General features: G+C 46.2%; 1 protein-coding gene across 4 annotated transcripts in view; it reads right to left on the bottom strand.

Moving 5' to 3' along the window:
* Positions 1–12872: 12872 nt before the first annotated feature.
* The window catches only part of ECRG4 (ECRG4 augurin precursor), a 58851-nt gene continuing 45355 nt past the window's right edge, over positions 12873–26368 (bottom strand). For 3 of the 4 annotated variants that reach the window (XM_073670507.1, XM_073670508.1, XM_073670509.1), the window contains exons 2-5: positions 25822–25939; positions 17368–17415; positions 14730–14887; positions 12873–13513 (exon numbers count right to left, since the gene is read on the bottom strand). In XM_073670507.1, the coding sequence (XP_073526608.1) occupies positions 13352–13513; positions 14730–14887; positions 17368–17415; positions 25822–25906 (453 nt within the window). In that variant the 5' untranslated portion in view covers positions 25907–25939 and the 3' untranslated portion in view covers positions 12873–13351. Of the gene's footprint in view, positions 13514–14729; positions 14888–17367; positions 17416–25821; positions 25940–26052; positions 26210–26368 lie in introns of all 4 variants that reach the window. The other variant, XM_073670506.1, reaches the window with a different exon arrangement.

Genomic DNA, 26368 nt, shown 5'->3' with positions numbered 1-26368 from the left:
TTGTGATATTTCACCCATAATCCCCATACAGAACAATAGTTATACCCATATTCCTATTGAATGTAGATGAAATATGTTCCTGGGCATGTGTATTTGTGATATTTCACCCATAATCCCCATACAGAACAATAGTTATACCCATATTCCTATCAGAAGTAGATGAAATATGCTCCTGGACATGTGTATTTGTGATATTTCACCCATAATCCCCATACAGAACAATAGTTATACCCATATTCCTATGAGAAGTAGATGAAATATGTTCATTGGCATGTGCATTTGTGATATTTCACCCATAATCCCCATACAAAGCAATAGTTATACCCATATTCCTATTGAATGTAGATGAAATATGTTCCTGGGCATGTGTATTTGTGATATTTCACCCATAATCCCCATACAGAACAATACTTATACCCATATTCCTATTGAATGTAGATGAAATATGTTCCTGGGCATGTGTATTTGTGATATTTCACCCATAATCCCCATACAGAGCAATAGTTATACCCATATTCCTATCAGAAGTAGATGAAATATGCTCCTGGACATGTGTATTTGTGATATTTCACCCATAATCCCCATACAGAGCAATAGTTATACCCATATTCCTATTGAATGTAGATGAAATATGTTCCTGGGCATGTGTATTTGTGATATTTCACCCATAATCCCCATACAGAGCAATAGTTATACCCATATTCCTATCAGAAGTAGATGAAATATGCTCCTGGACATGTGTATTTGTGATATTTCACCCATAATCCCCATACAGAACAATAGTTATACCCGTATTCCTATCAGAAGTAGATGAGATATGTTCTTTGACATGTGCATTTGTAATATTTCACCCATAATCCTCATACAGAACAATAGTTATACCCATATTCCTATGAGAAGTAGATGAAATATGTTCATTGGCATGTGCATTTGTGATATTTCACCCATAATCCCCATACAAAGCAATAGTTATACCCATATTCCTATTGAATGTAGATGAAATATGTTCCTGGGCATGTGTATTTGTGATATTTCACCCATAATCCCCATACAGAACAATACTTATACCCATATTCCTATTGAATGTAGATGAAATATGTTCCTGGGCATGTGTATTTGTGATATTTCACCCATAATCCCCATACAGAACAATAGTTATACCCATATTCCTATGAGAAGTAGATGAAATATGTTCATTGGCATGTGCATTTGTGATATTTCACCCATAATCCCCATACAAAGCAATAGTTATACCCATATTCCTATTGAATGTAGATGAAATATGTTCCTGGGCATGTGTATTTGTGATATTTCACCCATAATCCCCATACAGAACAATACTTATACCCATATTCCTATTGAATGTAGATGAAATATGTTCCTGGGCATGTGTATTTGTGATATTTCACCCATAATCCCCATACAGAACAATACTTATACCCATATTCCTATTGAATGTAGATGAAATATGTTCCTGGGCATGTGTATTTGTGATATTTCACCCATAATCCCCATACAGAACAATAGTTATACCCATATTCCTATTGAATGTAGATGAAATATGTTCCTGGGCATGTGTATTTGTGATATTTCACCCATAATCCCCATACAGAACAATAGTTATACCCATATTCCTATCAGAAGTAGATGAAATATGCTCCTGGACATGTGTATTTGTGATATTTCACCCATAATCCCCATACAGAACAATAGTTATACCCATATTCCTATGAGAAGTAGATGAAATATGTTCATTGGCATGTGCATTTGTGATATTTCACCCATAATCCCCATACAAAGCAATAGTTATACCCATATTCCTATTGAATGTAGATGAAATATGTTCCTGGGCATGTGTATTTGTGATATTTCACCCATAATCCCCATACAGAACAATACTTATACCCATATTCCTATTGAATGTAGATGAAATATGTTCCTGGGCATGTGTATTTGTGATATTTCACCCATAATCCCCATACAGAGCAATAGTTATACCCATATTCCTATCAGAAGTAGATGAAATATGCTCCTGGACATGTGTATTTGTGATATTTCACCCATAATCCCCATACAGAGCAATAGTTATACCCATATTCCTATTGAATGTAGATGAAATATGTTCCTGGGCATGTGTATTTGTGATATTTCACCCATAATCCCCATACAGAGCAATAGTTATACCCATATTCCTATCAGAAGTAGATGAAATATGCTCCTGGACATGTGTATTTGTGATATTTCACCCATAATCCCCATACAGAACAATAGTTATACCCATATTCCTATCAGAAGTAGATGAAATATGCTCCTGGACATGTGTATTTGTGATATTTCACCCATAATCCCCATACAGAACAATGGTTATACCCATATTCCTATCAGAAGTAGATGAGATATGTTCTTTGACATGTGCATTTGTAATATTTCACCCATAATCCTCATACAGAACAATAGTTATACCCATATTCCTATCAGAAGTAGATGAAGTATGTTCCTGGGCATGTGTATTTGTGATATTTCACCCATAATCCCCATACAGAACAATGGTTATGCCCATATTCCTATGAGAAGTAAATGAAGTATGTTCCTGGACATGTGTATTTGTGATATTTCCCCCATAATCCCCATACAGAACAATAATTATACCCATATTCTTATGAGATGTTGATGAGATATATCACCAGGCGTGTGTAACCCCCGATATTCTACACATAATAGTTACAATCTTTTTTCCCTGGTTCTATTATTAAACTTTAATCCAGCCCTGTGGATGTTCTGATTCATTTAAGTATTTCCATTGAATTTCCTCTGATTCTTTCTATATTACACGTCAAGAGTTAAAAACTGCAATTTCTTCTAATCCAGTATCAAGGCCTGAAGTCATTTCCTGGTCTGCATTTGAAAAATGTGCTGCCATCTAGTGGTCGAGTCTAGCATCGCAGCCCATCATCCCAATATGCAGTTTAGTACGTCCCATAATTTACTAGCCATTTACTGCAATGATAAGGCTGTCGTCAGGCTGCAGACTACACATTGATGTCATCTGCTGATGGTTTTTATTTCCATATATATCTGTTTTGTATCCACATCCTATTCCCAGCATGCGTGCTACCCCACAGAGCAGTGTATCTAATCCCAGCCTGAGTGCTACCCCACAGAGCGGTGTATCTAATCCCAGCCTGCGTGAAACCCCACAGAGCGGTGTATGTAATCCCAGCCTGCGTGCAACCCCACAGAGCGGTGTATCTAATCCCAGCCTGCGTGCAACCCCACAGAGCGATGTTTCTAATCCCAGCCTGCGTGCAACCCCACAGAGCGGTGTATCTAATCCCAGCCTGAGTGGTACCCCACAGAGCAGTGTATCTAATCCCAGCCTGCGTGCAACCCCACAGAGCGGTGTATCTAATCCCAGCCTGAGTGCAACCCCACAGAGCGGTGTATCTAATCCCAGCCTGAGGGCTACCCCACAGAGCGGTGTATCTAATACCAGCCTGCGTGCAACCCCACAGAGCGGTGTATCTAATATCAGCCTGCGTGCAACCCCACAGAGCGGTGTATCTAATATCAGCCTGCGTGCAACCTCACAGAGCGGTGTATCTAATCCAAGCCTGAGTGCTAACCCACAGAGCGGTGTATCTCTTCCTAGCCTGCGTGCTACCCCACAGAGTGGTGTATCTCTTCCTAGCCTGCGTGCTACCCCACAGAGCGGTGTATCTAATCCCAGCCTGAGTGCTACCCCACAGAGCGGTGTATCTAATCCCAGCCTGCGTGCTACCCCACAGAGCGGTGTATCTAATCCCAGCCTGCGTGCTACCCCACAGAGCGGTGTATCTAATCCCAGCCTGCGTGCAACCCCACAGAGCGGTGTATCTAATCCCAGCCTGAATGCTACCCCACAGAGCAGTGTATCTCTTCCCAGCCTGAGTGCTATCCCACAGAGCGGTGTATCTAATACCAGCCTGCGTGCAACCCCACAGAGCGGTGTATCTAATCCCAGCCTGAGTGCTACTCCAGAGAGCAGTGTATCTCTTCCCAGCCTGAGTGCTATCCCACAGAGCGGTGTATCTCTTCCCAGCCTGAGTGCTACCCCACAGAGTGGTGTATCTAATCCCAGCCTGAGTGCTACCCCAGAGAGCAGTGTATCTCTTCCCAGCCTGAGTGCTATCCCACAGAGCGGTGTATCTAATCCCAGCCTGAGTGCTACCCCACAGAGCAGTGTATCTCTTCCCAGCCTGAGTGCTATCCCACAGAGCGGTGTATCTCTTCCCAGCCTGAGTGCTACCCCACAGAGTGGTGTATCTCTTCCCAGCCTGAGTGCTACCCCACAGAGTGGTGTATCTCTTCCCAGCCTGAGTGCTACCCCACAGAGTGGTGTATCTCTTCCCAGCCTGCATGACACACATTACACCACTGCGCCCATAGAAGTGGACAGAGCGGTGTCACTCATTACACTGCTGCACCCATAGAAGTGGATGAAGTAGGGCCACACGTATCTAATCCCATCCTGTGTGATACATGCCACTGAGATCTTTATCTAATCCCATCATATGTTATACACAACACATCCCTGTTTCTAACCCCAGCGTGTGCTACAGTCTGTGTATCTAACTGCAGTATGTGTTATACTCTGGGTATCTAACCCCAGTGCGTGATACAGCGAGCAGCACCAACTGATAGAATCAGCGCTGTCGGCCGTCCTTGGTGACACTGTCTACTTATCAGTATCACTTTGCAGTCACCAATAAAATGGCTCCGCACTATGATCCTAAGGGATTGCTCACACGTGCACTGAGTGCTACAGTATGTGATGTTTTATCGGATAGCACTCCGTCCAATGTTATTCTATGGGGCAGAGCAGCTCTGCAATTATTTTCTCATGCCAGTGCATTTGAGAATCGGATCGTGCGCACACATACAAGTCTATGGATGCGTATGAAACATTGGACTGCACTCAGATGTCATCCGAGTGCAGACCGATTACCGAGGAATTGCTGGCAATGGAGGAGATGTAGAAATTATTTTCTCTGTCTCCTCTGCACCTGTGCTGCGATTTCTTTATGGGAGAACAGGAGCACAGTGCACTGACAGGCTGAGTGACCACGTAGCGTTTTTCAAGCGTTTATGCTGCGGAATTTCCGCAGCATAAACGCTTGTGAAACGCTAGGTAATCCGCACCCCATGGTCCCCAAGGGGATTCCGCATGTTCTATGCACATGCTGCGGATTTTTCCGCAGCGTTTATGCTGCGTACAAAAATCCGCAGCATGTCATTTAATTTTGCGGAAGCCCTGCGGAACTCCCGCCATTAACTTGCATTGAGACGCATAGAAACTGCGACTGTACATTTCTACAAGCGGCTTCTATGCGTCTCTATGTGCGGATGGTACCCAGTTCTGGAGGAGAGAAGACTCTCATCCAGACCTGGGTACCATTCTACCTGTAAAAAAAGAATAAAATAACAAATAAAGTTTATATTCACCTGTCCGGCGCCTTCTCTCTGAATGCCGGCATCGCTTGAGGACCTGCGGTGACGTCACAGTCATGTGACCGCAGGCCCTTCACCGCTCTGTCTCGCGATATGCCGGCAGCCGGGAACCAGACAGGAACGAGCGCTGCAGCCACGCCGGGACCTCGGGGGTGAGTATAGCTTTATTTTAAGCATTGTTTTACGGTCACACTATATAAATCCATGCTGTTTGCATGGATTTATACAGTGTGACCTAGTTGTCAAGCACTTTCCAAGTGATGCTATCGCCTGGAAAGCGCTTGTCAATCTGCATGCGGAAACGCATGTGAATCCGCATGTATTCTGCAGGAAAAACGCATGCACAATCTGCATGCATTTTTTCTGCCAGGGAGATGCAGAAATGCTGCAGAAATTTTCTGCTTCATTTCTGCATCGTGGGCACATAGCCTAAAGAGTTTGACCGAGTGTCATTTGCATAATTAGCCCTATTCTCTTGAATAAGAGAATCGACAGTGTGAGGGAGCCCTTAACTTTATCCTCCCTTATCCTTTTGCAAACACCGATAAGGAGAGGGGAACAGTGACATAAGGCACATGTGAGCAGATCCTGCCCACATTTACTTCAGTTGTAATGTGAGCTAGCAGTACACAAGTTTTTAATGGCAAATTTCAGTAGCTGCTCCCCCTTGTATTCAAAAGTGGAAAATATCATTTTTTGTAAAAAAAAAATTGTGAAAAAAATCGGAAATATGTATCAGAAATAATTAATAATTTGCTTTTGTCCTCATTTTCCGAGACCAGTAACGTTTTCAATTTTCAGGATATGGCGCTGTGTGAGGGCTTATTTTTTGCTCCCTGAACTGATGTTTTCAGTGATACCATTTTGGGGTAGATACAAAGTTTTGATCACTTCTTAATGCATTTCATCGAAAAGATGAAATTCTGGCGTTTGGATTTTTTTCAGCATTAGGGCCGGATGTCAGTCAGTGCTGGGGGAGCGGTTACTGCCACTGCTCTCTATGCACAGAGCGGTGACTGAATCTGTGCCAGTGCCGCCCCAATGACTGAATGCCGAATACTGCTGGGAGAATAAAATTCATTTCCTCCTGGCAGTGGGGCTTTCAGTGCCGGTGCCGCACAGTGTCAAAATGCTATTAACCTGCAGATTAACCCCCTATTTGCAGGTTAATAGTGTTATTTTATATGTCAGGTTTCCTTTAAATTCTTCCAATGTTGACCTATAACAAATGGTTATGTCTAATGCTTTGGTCAGGGGTATAACAGGACAGGAGCTGTAGTAATAATCTAGTCAGGAACATGGCATACACAACTCTATAGTGCAATATTAAAAGAATAAACTGCAAACAAAAATAGTGTGACTGACTGTATTAGGAAGAGGACGTTAATACTCCTGTCACTACTTAAGATTTCCTTCCTGAAATGCAATATTAAACCACTCATTTGGTCCCTGCACATATACAAGTGTAACTGACGCACCCCCTGGGCCATGTTCAGGGGATACCCGGAGCCGGATCTGGGTAGGGGTAGTAGTCCTTGTGGCGGTGACCCGGTCCGTGCCCAGGGTGTCAAACTAAGTGGCAGTCTAAGGCAGTAGATGTTAACTTGATCGACTACGCCACCCGTTGAGTGCGGCTTTGAAGCCGCCGCTGCAGAACAGTCCACTGAGGCCAGGTGTATAAGGATGTGCAGCGTGGTGGTATAACCCCCAACGGGAGGGGTATGGCCTCAGGGCAGCAGGTGAAGATGAGGGGGGTTGTGACGGTGCAGTAAGAAGAGTCAGAGTCAGGAGATGCAGTTTCAGGGGTTTTACTCACAAGTGTTCTCTCAGTCACTCTGGCCTTGAGTGACCACCCGAGCCGTGCTGCGTCCACCAGGTCCTGGACTCGGCTAACCCCCAGGCAGATTCTGGGTTCTTAGGGTTCCCTCTGGTCTTCCACTCTGGGCCTTTCTTTCTCCTCTCTCCTCTGCAGGCTTGGCTCTGGAGCTGGGCCCAGCCGGAGCCACAGCTCCCTGTCAGCCCTCCTGGCTGAGCTCCTCTGCTCTGCTCCTCCTCAGACTGACTGACTAAAAAGACCCTGTCCTAAGATGGTGCCCACCTTATATACTCCCTCTATGTGTGAACCCAGGTGACCAGCACCCAATGGGCTCCTAGCTTTACCCAGACTACTCCCCCTATCTGCCCCTACACTACTGGGATGTTCCACCCCCCTCCCACTCCAGCCAGGGACAGACGCTGTCGTACCTGCACATATACTGGTGGGAGTACCGTTGTTCTGTCCCCCGGAAATGGGATGTATGTAGTGCATGCAGCCTACTAAGCTCAGTTCCACACTCCATCCTTACCCGGGAGTGGAATACCACACCTCTGGCTTGAGGTGTAATACCCCTGTAGCAGCCGAATCCTCAGGGTGCTACATTCCCCCCTGGTAAATCACAGCACGTCCTCGGGCTGTAAAAGAGCAAAAACATAAAACATACAAGCTTTTTAAAGTGCACTACATATAAAATATATAAACAGTAACCTTCAATCATCCCTTTATGGGAGGTACTTCTCTTTTAAAATGTTACGGACACATCATAAAATAATATTAACTCTTTCATCATAATAAAACTTTTCATATAAAACATTTTTGACCTCTGGCCACTTGTGCAAATTGTGACCAGGTAAGTGCCACAGTCTCTGGTAGAAAAAACAGTTTCCTATAAAACCAGTAGGGGGCGCTTTAAGAAGCGCAACTATTTACAAGGGATATGGCCGCTCTCAGTCCTCGGCCAGTGGGGAAAAGGGATGGCTGCTCACAGTCCTCAGCCTGTGGGGAGATGGGACACACTGGAACAGTTCACTGGTCCCAACAGGGACTATATCTTACTGGCAACAGTTATTGTACCTTCACGGGTAACTATTTACAGTGCTCCTACTGTACATCAGTGGCGACATCCTCCTGCTCCTGCCTGAGGGTAATCTTCAGACCCGTCCGGGTCCTCTTGTTCCTCCTCACACCGCAGCTCCTCCTCAGTCAGGCGATGTACATGAAGGGCATAGGGTCCTTTGGCACACTGGTGCCGGGTGAAGGTGACCTCATCTCCCAGGTAAAGGTCACGACCTCTGTGTCCCTCCGGCAGATGGCTTTCTACGTCTCTGCGGGTGACAAAGACGTCGCCGGGGGTTCTGTGGTCCCGTATAAAACCCCACCCGTGCTCCATTTGGAATTTTATTACAGTCCCGCTGGCACGGGGACCGTGGGCAGTACGGGGGTTTCTGCGGGCCCGGCGCTTTTGCTCGGCGCTCTGGACTTGGAGCCGCTCCTCGCGGACCCGCCTCTCTCGTCGCTCCTTAGCAAAAACCTCCAATTGTTGCCGGCAGCACTCCGTACGCTGGGCTGCGGCTGCCCGGGTCTCCTCGGTGAATCCCATCAGGTCCTCACCGGTAGGGTCCCACTCAAATTGGGCGTCCTCCAACGGAAGCGGATCGAGTTTGGCGGGCGCAGGAGCCGGAATTAGAGGCTCATCCAGAGGCCGTTCCCTCCGGAATCGAGGATGAATATATTCAGGTGGCCACACGAAGAGCAGCCCGTCCTGGGTGGTGTTTTGTGCGGAGCGGTCTTCGCCCAGACGGGGTGATGTGGAGGCAGAGGGCGCTGTGGTGTTTGCGGCGCCCAGGGGCTCCTGGCCTTGCGTCCAGGCCGAAGGTAGTCTGAATACAAAGGGCGCTTTAAAGGCTGCGGCGCCCGGGTCTACCAGGCCTTGCGACCAGACCGGTGGCATGATGGAGGTAGAGGGCGCTGTGAAGACAGCGGCGCCCGGGGGTACTTGGCCTTGCGACCAGGCCGGGGGCGCTTCTTGCTTGGCCGCGCTCTGAGTCGAGGCGCATGACGTAGCAGGGGGCGTGGCCGCGGCTCCTGCCGCTTGAGGCCTAGCTCGGAGCGGTGACGATGCAGCAACGTGAGTGGTGAGTGGGGTCTCGGGCTCTGCGACGGGGAGCTGGGGCAGGCTTGCGACCCTCGGGCACGGGGTGTTGTCGTCCCCATTACCTGCTCCCTTTCCTTCAACTCCCTCCGCGGCGTCGTCTCCGGCCGTCGTCCCTCCTGCACCTTCCTCAGAGGCGGACATGCTCCTTGTCATGGGTGGCGTGCTTCGCTGGCGGGTTCCAGCCTGCTGGGCCATCTCCTTGCTCCACTCCGCCAGCGCTTCCTGCTGTACCCGGGCCATCTTCCGTGCGAGGCCCTCCAGCGCGGTCTGTGCACGCTCCCGATCTCCGGGGAGCTGCGCCAGAATTTCCAGCAGGCCTTCTGGAGTGGCGGCCTGCAACAGGCTCCTGACCACAGGGTCGGTGCTGCCTGACTCTCCCTCCATCTCCGGGTGTGTTCTCTCTAGACTCCTCCAAGCTGCTCCCATCTTCTCTCTTTTGTTCTCTCTCCGCCCCCATTCAGGGTGGTTCCGGGGCAACTTGGTGATTGTCAGCTCCAGGGGCAGTTCTCTCACACTGATGGACATCTCAATCATTGCAGTCTCTGCTGGTGGGGGCGGTCTCCGCTTTTGGCGCCATTCTTCGACCTGGCCCACGATGGGAGGTGGTCTCTTGCCACCCTCTGGCACGCCCATAATGGCGTCCGCTCTGCCAGGGTGGGAAATCTTCTTAGATGGCGGGAATCGCTTCCCAGTGGCGGGAAACACTGCAGATGGCGGGAAAAGACTGCAGATGACGGGCAAATGGCGGGAACCGATCCGAGATGGCGTCCGATGGCGGGGACCCTCCGGAACCGGCGGGAGACTTCTTTTTGAGGTAAATGCGAACTTTTCTTCAGGCACGCAGTACCCGGTGGTTGCGGGCACGTAATCCTGCCGACTACGCCAAAGTTGACGCACCCCCTGGGCCATGTTCAGGGGATACCCGGAGCCGGATCTGGGTAGGGGTAGTAGTCCTTGTGGCGGTGACCCGGTCCGTGCCCAGGGTGTCAAACTAAGTGGCAGTCTAAGGCAGTAGATGTTAACTTGATCGACTACGCCACCCGTTGAGTGCGGCTTTGAAGCCGCCGCTGCAGAACAGTCCACTGAGGCCAGGTGTATAAGGATGTGCAGCGTGGTGGTATAACCCCCAACGGGAGGGGTATGGCCTCAGGGCAGCAGGTGAAGATGAGGGGGGTTGTGACGGTGCAGTAAGAAGAGTCAGAGTCAGGAGAGCCAGTTTCAGGGGTTTTACTCACAAGTGTTCTCTCAGTCACTCTGGCCTTGAGTGACCACCCGAGCCGTGCTGCGTCCACCAGGTCCTGGACTCGGCTAACCCCCAGGCAGTTCCGGAGCGTGGTCCTGAGCTCCCTTCTCCCTCTCTGTCTCTGGCCATTCCCACCAGGGATCCACCTTTGGCCGGCTCCCTCGGGTCTCTTAGTGGTCAAACCTCCTCTGGGTTCCCTGACCCTATGCTTGGTGTGCCTTTCTGGTGGATTTGGTGAGGGTCGTGGCAAATCTTGACCACGACCTCCGGTTCCTGGCTGAGGATAAGTGGCCTCCACCAGTTCGGGTTCCGGTACCCGTGTCCGCCAACCCTTCACCCTTTTTGGTCTGATTCTGGGTTCTTAGGGTTCCCTCTGGTCTTCCACTCTGGGCCTTTCTTTCTCCTCTCTCCTCTGCAGGCTTGGCTCTGGAGCTGGGCCCAGCCGGAGCCACAGCTCCCCGTCAGCCCTCCTGGCTGAGCTCCTCTGCTCTGCTCCTCCTCAGACTGACTGACTAAAAAGACCCTGTCCTAAGATGGTGCCCACCTTATATACTCCCTCTATGTGTGAACCCAGGTGACCAGCACCCAATGGGCTCCTAGCTTTACCCAGACTACTCCCCCTATCTGCCCCTACACTACTGGGATGTTCCACCCCCCTCCCACTCCAGCCAGGGACAGACGCTGTCGTACCTGCACATATACTGGTGGGAGTACCGTTGTTCTGTCCCCCGGAAATGGGATGTATGTAGTGCATGCAGCCTACTAAGCTCAGTTCCACACTCCATCCTTACCCGGGAGTGGAATACCACACCTCTGGCTTGAGGTGTAATACCCCTGTAGCAGCCGAATCCTCAGGGTGCTACATAACCTAAAAAATTTTAAACATCTGACCAAAATATATCAAAACCTAAGCTTTTCACCTCGGTCTTCATCCGACTGACTGATATAATGTCTGGGTCTCGCCATGTAGTGAAAGTTCATTCTAAAATTAAAAATATTTCTCAATTTGTAAAAAAAATACTTATTTCTGTATATTTTTTCTATCGAGGACTTCTTATCAGATGTGATTGATCAAAGTATCAATATCACGATATTCTTATATAAAAAATGTATTGATTTATTCTTGGATTCTCCATTAAAAAGAATGACTTTAATAGTTACATAAAATAGTTATATAGTTACAGAGTGATTGTCCATTTGTCCATAATTAGCTTAATAGTTGGGATCCTGAATGGTAGATGACGTCTGTCTGTGTCCAGCATGTGTGTCAGGATGACACCATGTGTCCGGGTAAAGAACGTGTCTCCTTGGGCCTACATCAGCAGCTGTCTCACACACAGATCCTCGTTCAGTGTCCTGTGAAATGGCAAGAACCCCCACCGTCTCTAACATGGGCTTTTATAGGCCTGTCATATAGCACCTGTTCTTCTGCATATGGCACTGAACTAAAAATACACAAATAGCGCATGTTATCTAGAAACTCTAGCACAATAGCTGATGCAATCTTATGCAATGTATGGTACAGAATTCAGAATAAAATGAATATCCGTAATTAATATATAACACAATTTTACTTTGTCTGCTGAATCCAGTAAAATTAGAAATAAGTCAATTAACCAAATTCAGATGCAGCAGATTTGCTTTAATATATTTTAAGCAAATTGAATTTGCCATTTAAAGACATTTCTTTTCCTAGAAGTTTCCCCACCCCAAAGCTTGATAAACGTGTTTGAATTGAAAAAAAAATAAAAATTAAGTAATGTATCTCCCCAGCACTTGTCTGGCCCACCGAGCCTCTCCCTCTGGCTCTGGTCATGCCTCAGAGCTCTCCGGTGCTGGCTAGGCCTGACAACATCATGAGGCCTAGTTAGCGCTGAAGAATAACTAGGCCTCATGCCATGTTATGATGTTGTGAGACCTAGTCACTGGAGGCACCGAAAAGTCCAGAATAGAACTAGACCTGACTAACTGTTCCTAGGCATGTATGAAGCAGTCAGCTTAGTTCACGAGCTTCGCCGGTCAGGCCAGGTATCATGGACGTACGAATTCAGCCTAAGTAATGCTGGCCAACATGCTCTATAGATTTAATCTGTGATATGACATTAAAAGTTCACAGCTACATTTATTGGTACTTTGCATCACTTTCTTAAAAAAGAGGAAACCAACCATCCTTACATATACAGATGTTTTATTTTAATGAAAACTTATAAAAGAATACAAGCACCATTTGTCTTTGTGTGTCAGAAACATCAATGTTTTCCTTATATCACTAAGGTGTGACGTTAAGCCTGGCATTTCTTGCTATACACAATACATATCTGTAGGACTCCTTTCACCTGACGTAGGCCAAAAGAGTGCCGTCAGGGGTATACATCAAGAGATCCTCCCAATGTATACTTGTGAGATAGGGCTCTAAGTGTGACATGAAAGTAGCCTAATTTGCACAACTATATTTTAGCTTTACTAAATGTGACCCTGCACAAATTATGATATGCGTGATGCAACAGGACTAAAGTATAAGACCATAAACAGATCAGTTACATGGATCGTAGCTGTTCTTTTTAACCCCACAGGTTCACTGCTAAAGAATATATTATTGCCAATGAGATAGAGAGATGTGTCTACTGCATTCTTTTTTTTCAGGATAGGACTAATAATCATCATAATTCACCGAAGCTCCATGTCGGAATGTGTTTGGATTGCGTGGTCCAATTGGTGCATCTTCATCATAGTGGTGGTGGTGAAAACCTCCATAATATTCCGTCCCAGCACGGCGTTGGTTCATCCAGTAATCTGCATCGTCTTCATATTTCTGTGTTGAGAAAAGTATGGTGTACGGTTACACTTCATCGATGTGTATAAGCATTTATACTATTTTTTGTGTGTAAATAATACCACTATGCTCGACGAATGGCAAACATGGTGTGAAAAGAGCTGATTTACTAATTTATATAATTTGTTGACAACATATCTACAAAAATGATGTCCCAGCTACAGAATGTGACCACTTCAGCCGTTAAAGGTCCGTTTATATGAACTGACTGGCGGCACTAAACGACTGCCAGTCGGTAAACATTTACTGATCAGCGGTGCTGAAGCCTTGCTATGCGTAGCACAGGCAATCGGATAATCACAGCTTCAAGTCTCCTAAGAGAACTAGTGAAATCAATCAAAACATCGTATCTACCCCAAAATTGTATCAAGAAAAATGTCAAAAACAAGCTATCACCCGGCCCCAGATCCCGAAAAATGAAAATGTTACAGGTCTCTGAAAGTGGTGACACAAGCAAAAACATTTTTTTCATACAAATTTCTGAATTTTTTTTCACTACTTAAATAAAAAAAAAACGATACATGTTTGGTATCAGCGAACTCGTACTGGCCTACAGAATCATATTACCAGGTCAGTTTTACCATGTAGTGAACATGTTAAATAAAATACCCAAAAAACAATTGTGGAATTGCACTTTTTTTTGCGATTTAACCGCACTTGGAATTTTTTTGCTATTTTCCAGTACACTACTTGGTAAAATGAATAATTTCATTCAAAAGATCAACTCGTCTCTCAAAAAACAAGCCCCCATATGGCCAGATTGACGGAAAAACTAAAAAATTATGGCTCTGGGAAGAAGGGGTGAAAAAAACTAAAGCGCTAAAACAGAAAATCGCATGGTCATGAGTGGGTTAAACAAATTTACCTGGAAAACACCCTCTAAAATATTCACATTGATTGATGAGTATTTTGTTAAATGAGATTCATCTTTTTAATATCCCACAAGTTCCAAGCATTAATAAGTAGTGGAAATTAGATATAGTAGAAAAGTAAATTAAAAGTGTTGCACCTCAGCTCACTTGGGCAGAAGTAGAAAATTGTGGATATTTAGGTTAATACTCTTTTGCCACATTTCATGTTTAGTTTCATTCATAAGCAAGTTTCAGGAGATATCTAAATGTCAGATAATGAACATTTCTGGACTGATCATGATTTTAATCTATAAAGATAGTATGCAGCATTTAGCACAACTTACTGTTTCATCAAAGCCCATGTAGAGGAAATGCTGGTACCACTGCTGCACCTCAGGGCGACTCCTATCCCAGAGCTGGCGCTTTGATCGCTTTAGTGTATTCAGAAACTCATTGGCTTTGTTCCCATCTACAGATACAATCGTTTTTGCAGGTTCCTTAGCTGATTCCAGGCAATAAGGAATAGAATTGAAAATCTGAGATTAATTACATGACCTACTTGACATCAAATTAAAAAAAAGCTGTGCACAGATATACAGTAAATAGCTATTGAACCCGTTCTACGCCCAAGTGGCGAGCATTTTTATTGGTATATGGTCTCTCATCCTGCCCCTATCTTGTGCCCCCACCCCGTTATGTGCTGGCCCCATCCTGTGTCCCCATCCTGTTATGTACTGCCTCCCTCCTGTTATGTGCTCCCACCATCCTGGTATTTGTGCTGCCCCCATCCTGCGCCCTCATCCTGTTACATGCTGCCCCTATCTTGCGCCCCCACCCCGTTATGTGCTGCCCCTGTGCCCCCATCCTGTTATGTGCCGCCCCCATCCATCCAAAAAAAAAAAATACACTACTACGCACCTTTTCCCCCTCTCCCTTGCAGCGCGTCCTCGATCTCCGGCGAGTCTGGAGGAGGAGTGTGGCGCTGGAGTTCGCGCCTGCACATTGCGCAATCTCCAGCGCCATTTTGTTGAAGACAAATTTGCACACTGCAAATTTGTCTCCAACAGAATAGCGCTGGAGATCGCGCTATGCACATGTGCGAACTCCGGCGCCACACTCCTCCTCCAGACTCGCCGGAGAGCGAGGTATGTAGCCTAATGGCGCCAGAGTCAGCGGTATGCGGTGAGCGCTTCCGCAAACCGCGATCTCAGTCACCACAGTCCTTCACCCCGGCCTCGTCCTCCTCCCTCTCACCTGAAACAGCAGATGTTTTCTTCTGTCTGGAGCCAGACTGTTAGCCAATCTATAGAGGCTTCGGACAGAGGGATGCATCTACGGTTATATTATAGATATTATCACTTCGGACAGAAGGACACATCCCTGTTTATATTATAGATTCCACTAACTGAAATATTCATCCAAGGGTTATGCCATGTCTGTCATCAGAATAGTTGTTAAAGGGAACCTGCAAAGATGACACATGCTGTCCAAACCACAGGCAGCATGAATGAGTAACAGACCCTTATAGCATACACGTAACATGCATTTTAGACCCCGGCATATTCTCATTGGTTTTTAGCAGGCGGAATCCGCCTGAAAAAGATGTTGTGTGCACATACCTTTAGTGAACACGTACTTTAAAATATGTGGTGAGGATGACTAGTCACGGAGATAGGTTCCCATCAGCTGCTATCAACTCACTCTGCAGGTCTCTTCCTATGTATGCATAGGACACAGGGCCAGGACTCAGGGTAAGCGACCGTGTAGGGCGCTACCTCATATGTCCCTCAGGAAGGTGTTGGGGGGCGCAATTTGAAAAGAATATTATTACAATTAACTATGTCTGGGGGGTGCCCTGCACATTTCTTAGTGAGTCACTACATAGTGATGGCCAGAGCGCAGACACACAGGTGAACAGTGTCAGTGAGTCACTAACATAGCCCAGCGTTCGGCCTGCAAGCAGGGATGGGATTCACTCGCTTTGTATTGGTTCCCCCAAACTGGTTGTTACAATGACAGCCGGCTTGGCAAACCAACAGATGCTTATCCAGTTCCCAGCATTCAATTGCATTTTCATCTTTAAGACGCAAATACAATTGAAGATATGAGCGCTGGCAATGCAGGGGCAGATGAGCACTAATCAGCTGCATACACTGATGTGCAGCATGACAAAGTCCTGATCATGATGTCTGGACCAGATGGAGCTGAAAGGGATGAGAACAACTCCAATCAGAGAATATATCCCCTATAAGGTACTAAATGTCAATGTTTATATATGCTACTGACTGTGGCGGTAATCTGAGTGAGAGTAGTTGTCAAAGCTTGTTACCTGATTCACTGACCTATTTGGGAAAGGGCGATAGGGGTCCTGTTAGAGGAGGGGGGCTCCAATGGCCTCATCTGCCTGGAGCACAAAAATACCTTGTCCCAGTCCGAACTTGACTAGTCATCCTTGCCCATGACCCAAATTATGAAGAATGTTTTCTCTATATTTGCAATAACTGAGCCTGTCTCTTATTCTTGCTGCACAATGTTCATTTTGAACTGTCGAAACTCCTGAGATATCAGTTTTAGTAGAAATTATTATCCTCCATAAAGTAATCTGGAGCATCTCTTCTGTGTTAACGTCATTGTCTGTCCTAACTCTGTGTTGTGCCATTCCTCTATTATGAATAAATTGACAACTGGATGTTACCATTTGCTTTGTCAAAGAGGTGTGGCCCACGCACAATCTGATAGGGTCATTGGCCAGGGTCACACCTCTAAGTGATAACACACAATTCTAAAATGATTTATACACTTTTAGGAGAAATGACTGTGGAATCGTACAACGCAAAGCTATTAAACAGAGGACTCCACGCTTTTACTAAACTAGATCTGCCAAAAGAGCGCGTCAGTAAGTGTCCTGTTGTGTTGGCAATAGAAAGATTACAGGGCAATTCTTTAAGTTTAGGATTATACTGTAAGCAGAAACGGACTCACCTTCTCTTTTCTGAAGCATCATTCGCAGTTTGTTTCCACTTGAAACATCTAGAAATATATTACATATTTATCATTGCTTGGGAACAGCATTCAAAATTCATCTGTTTAAAACTTTTTGCCATACATCCTTGACTAGTCCTGTATAAAGCATTGTGGAAGTGAAAACACTGTTGTTGCGGTATCTTATATGTACTTAAATGAAATCTGAAATTAATGAGCTGTTAAGGGCAAAACCATTGTTTTTTTTGCAGATGTTTTATTATTAGACCAATATGAGTGGAAATGTGGTGCCCCTGCTGCGCATTGGTGCCACAGAACCTAGAAGGGTGCATAGATGGATTTCTCCACAAGAGGCCCTCACTACATGCAAACACCTCCACCTTCCACCTCATACCAGCAGAGGGAGCCCTGATAGGGATATATAAAGGGAAGGTGGAGCCAGGCAGCTCAGTCAGTGTTCAGTCTGCAGAGAGACAGGATGTAGCTGCATGCAGGCTGCTGTGTGAGGCAAGCTAGGCCTCCAGCAGCCCTGAAGCCTAGTGAGGGCCCCGAGCGGCCGAAGGCAAGTGGAACTAAGGAGGCAGAGGAGCATAGTAACCTCACCCCGATTTATATACCGGACACCGGGTCCGCGCCTACAGGGATCTTTATGACCCGTAGGAACAACCGGAATCCCTGGAGAACTACAAGTCCCAGGTTAACCAACCGCTGACCACAGCAACAGGGTTAGGTACCACTAAGGCTCCAGCAACCAGGAATAGTGGGAACCAGGAGAAAACCCTACTGCCAGGTCAGTAGGTACAAGAAGGAAGCAGTAAGCAAGCCAGGCCTAGCTCCAGGCAGGCCCGAAGCTTAGAGAGTAAAAGACACAGATCAGGAAGCCTTACACCCGCTCACTGGGGAGAGTCCAGAAATGTACCCTTCGCCCTGAGTGCCCTGGACCGTATCTGCATCACCACCAGTAAAGGTATTGAAGTTTGCCCTTGTGTGTGTGCCTGTACTTCCTCTGGGACCGTCCTGCCGTCTCTCTCCTGCTTCCACCATCTTTCCACACCTCTACACTGCCCTGAGGCCTGCTCCACCTGCGGGGAGCCGTCCCATCATAGCTGCCCTGCCCCTAACATCAGCCTCAGTGGACTGCCGCAGCGCTGGTAACCTCTTACCAGAATCCACAGGTGGCGTCACAAATTATTCTAAAACCCCTATAAATATAATCAATCCCCATTTTGTTGACCGCCCTGGGCCACGGACCGGGCCAGCCACCGTGATTTCCCCCAAGCATCTGAAGGCCCGGCTGCCGAGTACCCCACGGCCCTGGGGGCGCGTCAACTTCTGGCGTCACGAACAGGATTTCGTGCCCGCTGCAACGACGGAGTATTGTGCCCGTTGCCACCGGGTACTGTGCGCCTTTAATAAGAACTGTGTGTTTAACTGTGGCGAAGATCGCCGCCATTACTGTGTTGCCGCGCGGGAAGAAGGGCGTAATCGCGGGAAACTGAGAGGCGTACCTGCTGAAGCGCGCGAAGCCCAGAACACGCCCCACGCCGCGACGACGAACCAGGAAGCGCAAGGTCCTGGAAGGAGTCCAGTGAGCGCCCTGACGTCAGACGCAAGCGACGCAAGGTCCTGAAAGAAGACAGTCGCCTGCGGAGCTGCGGCCTACCGGAAGAAAAGTAAAGAAGGTAGGCCACGGTTCACTAGGGGGGCGCAGCAATGTCCGAAGCCCAGCAGAACGCCGCGGCCCTCAACAATGCCCCCGCAGGAGTCTCTTCGTCCGGTGCAGCTCAGGCAGGAGCAGTCGCCGCACCAGCAGGAGCTGTGGCACGGATGGTGCCCATGGCTCTACAGCATGCCGTAAATGTTCAGAGGGTGAGGGAACTGTTGGAACAGGACACTCTGACTGAATGGGAGGATGACCAGGACGGGTCACCCACCTCCCATAACCAGGCGCAGCCCAGGAGGGGGCGCCCTTGAGCTACTAGTTTCCCGGTAGCTCTCATGTAACCTAAACTTGGAGTCCGTGAACTATGAGCGGTCCCACCATTGTACGTAGTTTGCACCTCCTGAGGTGCCCCCTGGTGGTTTTCACAAGACCACCACCACTAAAACCTGCTTGGCGTGGCCAAACCAGTGGTCCTGCACCAGTCCTGCAGCCTGCCCAGGACCTTCGTTCGGGGTTTGGAGCAGGTCCCCCACAAGCCAGCTTACCCGGATGAGAGGGACATACCCGAGGAGGGATCTCATCAAAACTGGTCATTGCAGAACGTAAAGTTGTGTTGCTGCTAATGTGCGTGTGCAGCCCACAAACTGTTTCCTTGTACATAATTGCACTCCCTGGAGTGCCTCTAAAGCTACCTATGCAGTGAAATGGACACCCTGTTAGGGGACTCGCTGACATTTGCTCAAAAACTTTAACTATTGTATATATGTGTATTATTGATTATGTTTTTGCAACGTTCAAGAAAAGTGCCTCCCATAAAGGGAAGAAATGTTATTGTTAACCTGTTATGAAAATTGCTTCAGTCCAGGAGTACTGAGTTTTACTAGGGGGTAATGTGGCGCCCCTGCTGCTCATTGGTGACACAGAACCTAGAAGGGTGCATAGATGGATTTCTCCACAAGAGGCCCTCACTACATGCAAACACCTCCACCTTCCACCTCATAACAGCAGAGGGAGCCCTGATAGGGATATATAAAGGGAAGGTGGAGCCAGGCAGCTCAGTCAGTGTTCAGTCTGCAGAGAGACAGGATGTAGCTGCACGCAGGCTGCTGTGTGAGGCAAGCTAGGCCTCCAGCAGCCCTGAAGCCTAGTGAGGGCCCCAAGCGGCCAAAGGCAAGTGGAACTAAGGGGGCAGAGGAGCATAGTAAGCTCACCCCGATTTATATACCGGACACCACGTCCGCGCCTACAGGGATCTTTATGACCCGTAGGAACAACCGGAATCCCTGGAGAACTACAAGTCCCAGGTTAACCAACTGCTGACCACAGCAACAGGGTTAGGTACCACTAAGGCTCCAGCGACCAGGAATAGTGGGAACCAGGAGAAAACCCTACCGCCAGGTCAGTAGGTACAAGAAGGAAGCAGTAAGCAAGCCAGGCCTAGCTCCAGGCAGGCCCGAAGCTTAGAGAGTAAAAGACACAGATCAGGAGGCCTTACACCCGCTCACTGGGTAGAGTCCAGAAATGTACCTTTCGCCCTGAGTGCCCTGGACCGTACCTGCATCACCACCAGTAAAGGTATTGAAGTTTGCCCTTGTGTGTGTGCCTGTACTTCCTCTGGGACCGTCCTGCAGTCTCTCTCCTGCTTCCACCATCTTTCTACACCTCTACACTACCCTGAGGCCTGCTCCACCTGCGGGGAGCCGTCCCATCATAGCTGCCCCTAACATCAGCCTCAGTGGACTGCCACAGCGCTGGTAAGCTCTTACCAGAATCCACAGGTGGCGTCACGAATTATTCTAAAACCCCTATAAATATAATCATTCCCCATTTTGTTGACCGCCCTGGGCCACGGACCGGGCCAGCCACCGTGATTTCCCCCAAGCATCTGAAAGCCCGGCTGCCGAGTACCCCACGGCCCTGGGGGCGCATCAGAGACAAACCTAAAATGAATGTCCACCCTCAAACACAATTGTGTTGCTTTTTTATTTTAAGTTGATTAATTATTGAGTGGTGATTTCTTAAAGTGAATCTTTTGCCAGGTTTTTGCCACCTAATCTAAAAACAGCATAATGTAGAGACAGAGACCCTGATTCCAGGGCGGCTCACTGGGCTCCTGGGCGGCTCACTGTACATTTTATAAAATCCTTGTTTTATCAGCCCAGCCCAAGCATTATTGAAGGACTAGTAAATCTGCAGCCTTGTAGTCCTCCATATTCTTGAGCTCTGTATAACTCCACCTACACCACTGGTTGGCAGATTTCTGTGTGTGCACAGCATGCACAAAAAGCTGCTAATCAGTGATGTAGCCTGGCTTATAAAGAGCTCAGCATTCAGAGAACTGCTAGATCTGCAGCACATATAGCAGTGATTGTATCAAGCAGCCCAGTAAGTGACATATCGTCCTACCCCACTTTCCTCTGCTTGACTGACAGGTCACTGGTTTAACTACATCGCAATGGGGCTGTCAGAAAAGCAAAGGAAGGTGGTGCTTGGTGGGGAAAAAAGCTGGACAGCCAGAGGCTTGGGAAGTGCTTTGACACTCCCAGAGCACCTAATGCTCATTTGCATATTTTTCAATCAGGGAGAAACAGATTGCATAAGTAGAGGTGTGAAGGCAGAGCAACAAGACCATATAAATAGTTTGGTGTGGGGGAGGGGTCTATCCTTCTGACAGATTCTCTTTAATATATCTTTATTGCAGTCAAAGCTTATTTTTTTCTTCCATAGAGCTATTAATTCTCTTGCAGATTGTTGGAAACCTGTCATTAGATTCATGCTGCCGTCAACCACGGGCAGCATCAATCAGAGTCTGGTTGTGTGATTACAGCCAGGTATTTTCACTCTGAAACATTGCATTGTTTCATAGAAACCACAGTATGAAAAACCAGCCGGGGACTATAAGTAGAGACCCGACTAGTCCAATCAAATTTCTGGATGGCTTCTTCCCACCCCACTCTCCATGATTTATGTAGACACATGTAAGAGACATGTCAATCAATATGAATTGACTAACTCCATGGAGTTGTGTAATGGTCTGCAGCGTATATTGTACACATGCGACTGCTGTGACTGGTGATTAGGGAATTGAAGTAGTGGATACTGATTGTATATTTTTATTAGATTTGCAGTTTCTTCTTTTTCCCAACTTTTCAATAACCTTTTAAAGTTTGAAATCTGGATAGATGTGTTTATTACATGTGAAGTGTGACTAGTGTTGTGAAAACTTGCAGGTCAAGCCACCTGTCTGTGAGTCTACCTTGGGGCAATTGTAGACATGGTTTATCTGTTACACTAAAGCTCTTTGAACTGTGAGCATTGATCATTATTATGTTAAAAGGGTAGTCTCAGCTTATTTTTTACAAGAGTGCACCGCGCCCAGCCCCTGACTTCCTGCTTTGCTGGGGGCGATGCACTCCTGGAAACTGACAACTCAAAGTGGCAGTGAAACTATGGTTGCACCACTGGTACAAGTATGAGTGCTGACCCATGCAACTGTGGCAGAAGACAGTAAAACTTCAGGAGAACTCTTATAGGATGTGCCATTATGGAGGAAAGACTGCCATCTGCTGGCCAGACAAGATCAACCGGAACCAAGTTGCGCTAGAAGATTTCAAAGGGGGAGTAAATTCAGATGCCGGACCTGATCAGGTGACCCACATGAAGGATTTCCTGAATATAAAAGCCCTGGGCGCCAAACCGCAGGCAGATTTGGCGCCAAGCTGCAGAGCAGATGTGCTCTAGAGGTGCCGCAGAGCCCAGCGTGACAGGCCTCAGCCGGAGGCTTGCGTCAGCTAAGTGCCGGACGCCGCCTGATAAGGTCCGGACCCATCACAAAAGTGCCCCGAGTTCTGCGCATGTTGGCCTGGGATCTGACATCGCATGTCAAGAGCCGAAGTCTGGACCCCCTTTCCCCAAGCCTGAGAGACTATCGTTGACGGTCAAGCCGAGAAGAGCAGAGAGAAGACTGTGACTGGAGAGGCAAGCTAGCAGTAGTGGAGGAACAGCGCGAGTGAGCAGGGCCGTCATCTCCAACTTTCACTTACGGTACCGGGGACAGTTGGGATTAGGACTTCAGGTTGGGAGGGGGCCGGTTGGTGCGTGGGAGACTCAACAGGACCTGATTGACTATATCCGGAAGAGACTTGTGGCCTAGCAGGAACAACCGATGACCCCCGCTTGGGTCATATAGATAGAAAGAGGACTTACGTTGTGACTCCCACGACTGGGTGCACCGCATTACAGAAAAGAACTTTACTGTTACTTACTGAAAAATTCCTTTTTGTTATTTCAAGTTACTGTTTATTTCTATTGTTACTAACCCCGTTTAAAATAATTGTTATACATATAAAGTGGTTATATCAACCCCTGACTGTTCCCGCCTCGTGGTCTCTGTGCTTTGCATTCCAGCACCTGTGTTACACAACTAACAAAGGCAACTTTGCCTCGTGGGTACAGAAAAAGCAGAGGGAACTAAAGCTGGTCAGATCCACCAATCTGGCTAGTATAGAGTCTGCTAGCGGAACAAGCTTCTTACATAGGTAACCGGCCACTTTAAGACAGCATGGTGGTCAGTAACTAGACAACAAGCTGAAGACATTAGAATTAAAGTTCCTCTGTTATCGAGAACTGAGAAGATATTTAATAAGTAAATTGCAAAGTTGCTTGATTTTACTTTGCAATTGTAACTGCATAAGAACTTGAGACCACCTCTTTACAATTCTATATTCCTCTTCGTGGTGGTCACTGTAGACTCTATAAACAAAAAAAAAAACATGATGTCACTAAGAAGACTTCAGCATCTTCTTCCAGTTTCTTGTATATTTAAAGCACCACTCCAGCATTTTTTTTTATTTTACCACTGGAATGATATCACTATTGTAAGTTCCCTGCCTCTAGTAATATACTTGCCAGCCGCCGTCTTCTTCTGTTATCGGTGCCACTCCGGTCAGTCTTCTGCAGGTTGTGACCTGCAATCTAGAAGTCACTACTCAATGTAAGTCTATGAGAGCCAGAAAAAGGCCAGAATGAGGCCCTCATAGACTTACATTGAGAGAAGGTGAGAGTTACCTCTGACTTCCGGTCAGTCAGAGGTTGCGGTCACAAGAGGGCGGATCGGGACCGGTGCAGAACTGCAAACAGCAGAAGACGGCCTCTGGTGAGTATATTACTAGGGTCAGGGAACTTGCATTAGTTGCACCTCTCCAAAACTAAAATAAATAAAGGTTTAACTTTACACAGATGTGTCCATTCTTGAATGCTGCAGGCTCTTTAGGTGATATATTCCTGGTAAGATACACATAAGAACAAAGCCAGCCGAACCAACTGATTTTGACCAACTATTTTATATGTATAGAGGCCATCTTCAATGATAGACAATGTTGAGGAAAAAAAAAGTTTGCATGTTAAATTTGATCCCTCAATCCATATATTCCCAGGGGCCTGCCACTAGAGGCGTCCGGTAGTGGTTACTCTTCTCTTCCCATCAAAAAGACATGCATGCAGAGCTAAAAAATACTAATACAGTTTTAATAGATGACAGATGCCCCCTATTTTGCACCACACTTTTATGTAAGTCCAGTTTTGCCAGCAAACCCCACAGAGTATATGGTAGTATGCATATATTGCTGCTATATAAGCACATGGTATAGTAATGGCCATTTACACAGGCCAATAATGATCATTAATACGTATGATCAGTGCCTAAACCTGCTCAGCGATCAAACGACAATAGGTGTGTGCATTTGTCATTGATTGCATCCTTTATGCAAAAAATTGTCATCACCACATTTCCTTGTGTAATTAGGCATTTACCTATTTATTGGAATGGAAATTGTAGAAGGTCGGAGAAACAAAACTTTGCACAATAAATTCTTTGAAAACTTTATGATTGTTAAATATTTAAATAGATATAAATGAGAGTTAATAGATTTTCTATGTTGTTGATCATTTCTCTTGACGGACAATCTATCTGCCCATGTAAAAGAACATTTTGTTTTTTTGTAGTACACTGGGATATTATAATAGCTCATTTTAGAGTGGTCTTTATTTCTTATAATATATACATAAGTAACAGATAGTACTATATATTACTTGCAGCTCTAGAACACGCCTAGAGATTCTCAGTAGACAACAATAATACCACGAGGTTGTCCAGATCATAAACTTAAAGGTAACACCTAGCTGAGACATCTTTCATCAATGGGAACTGTCTGGATGCTCAGTAAACCACAACTGTATCTGAAATATTTGGCTGACATGAAAATATGGATTTGTCCAATGTGGAATTATCACTCAATTCGGACAAATCTACAGGAGAATAAATGGTGACCTTGACTTATCTATACTAACAACCGGCAATGCAATTTCTACACTGCATAATGAATGAGGCATATCCCTGAATATTAAGATCTATGCTGTAAGGAGTAACAAAGATTTGATGTTTAACGCAGCCAAAGCCGACAACCTTGCATCACTATCTTACTGTTTTTCACTATTTCTAAAGTCTTGCAGGCAATTTACATAGAATTTGGATTTTTGATAGTAAAGGAGAATTGAGAACAAGATTTGTGTTCTGATATATAAATTCACTTTTGTATTTTGTGTGGCTGTTTCTTTGTTAGTAGTAAATATTCACAATATAATAGCAGCATCTTAGCATTATTTATTAATATCAACTTTCTCTACAGAGCAACTGGAATCAAGTTTTATAATCTTCTGGAAATTTGTACATTAAACCTTTGAAAATAAAGTAAGCAAGTGAACCCTGTAGATTAGTAAGCAGCCATACTCACCTGGACATACAAGTACCATGACCAGAAGAACCAAGAACAGACATGATGGTCCAAGATGTTGTCGTAGGAACGAAAGAAGTCCCATCTTGTTGGTAAGAAAACCTCGGTTAGTCCTTACCTAGAAGTAAATGAGAAGAGATAGTTCATTAACCTTCCCATGCCAGTAAAACGTGATTAAGTAGGTGGGTATGAAGGGTGGGTACAGAACAGAATCATCTTTTCAGCAGTGACCTTTTTCATTGAAGGTTACTTCAGGCCATTTCTAATGAATGCTGGCAGTAATCAACATGACATCTAGGTGCAAACACATCTCCTGTAGACATTTTCCTTTGGCGTGTATACAGGTATTCACATTGTAGATAAACACATTGCTTGACAGATTTCCTGTCTATAAAGTGTAAAAAAGTTAACCAGAATGTAGAAACATAGCACGGTTCTTGTATTTAAGGAATTAGAAGCAAACATTTTAGCAGAAAATGATATTTAATTTGATCACACATGTCACACAGAAGCATTATTCTTCATTTACACATAGAGATATGTGTTG

The sequence above is a fragment of the Phyllobates terribilis genome, unplaced genomic scaffold, assembly GCF_046119375.1.
Source record: "Phyllobates terribilis strain yellow unplaced genomic scaffold, ASM4611937v1 Scaffold_2__4_contigs__length_985480577, whole genome shotgun sequence".
In the NCBI taxonomy this organism is placed as follows: domain Eukaryota; kingdom Metazoa; phylum Chordata; class Amphibia; order Anura; family Dendrobatidae; genus Phyllobates; species Phyllobates terribilis.
Note: the sequence above shows the minus strand (reverse complement) of the source record. Positions and strands in the feature narration are given on the sequence as shown.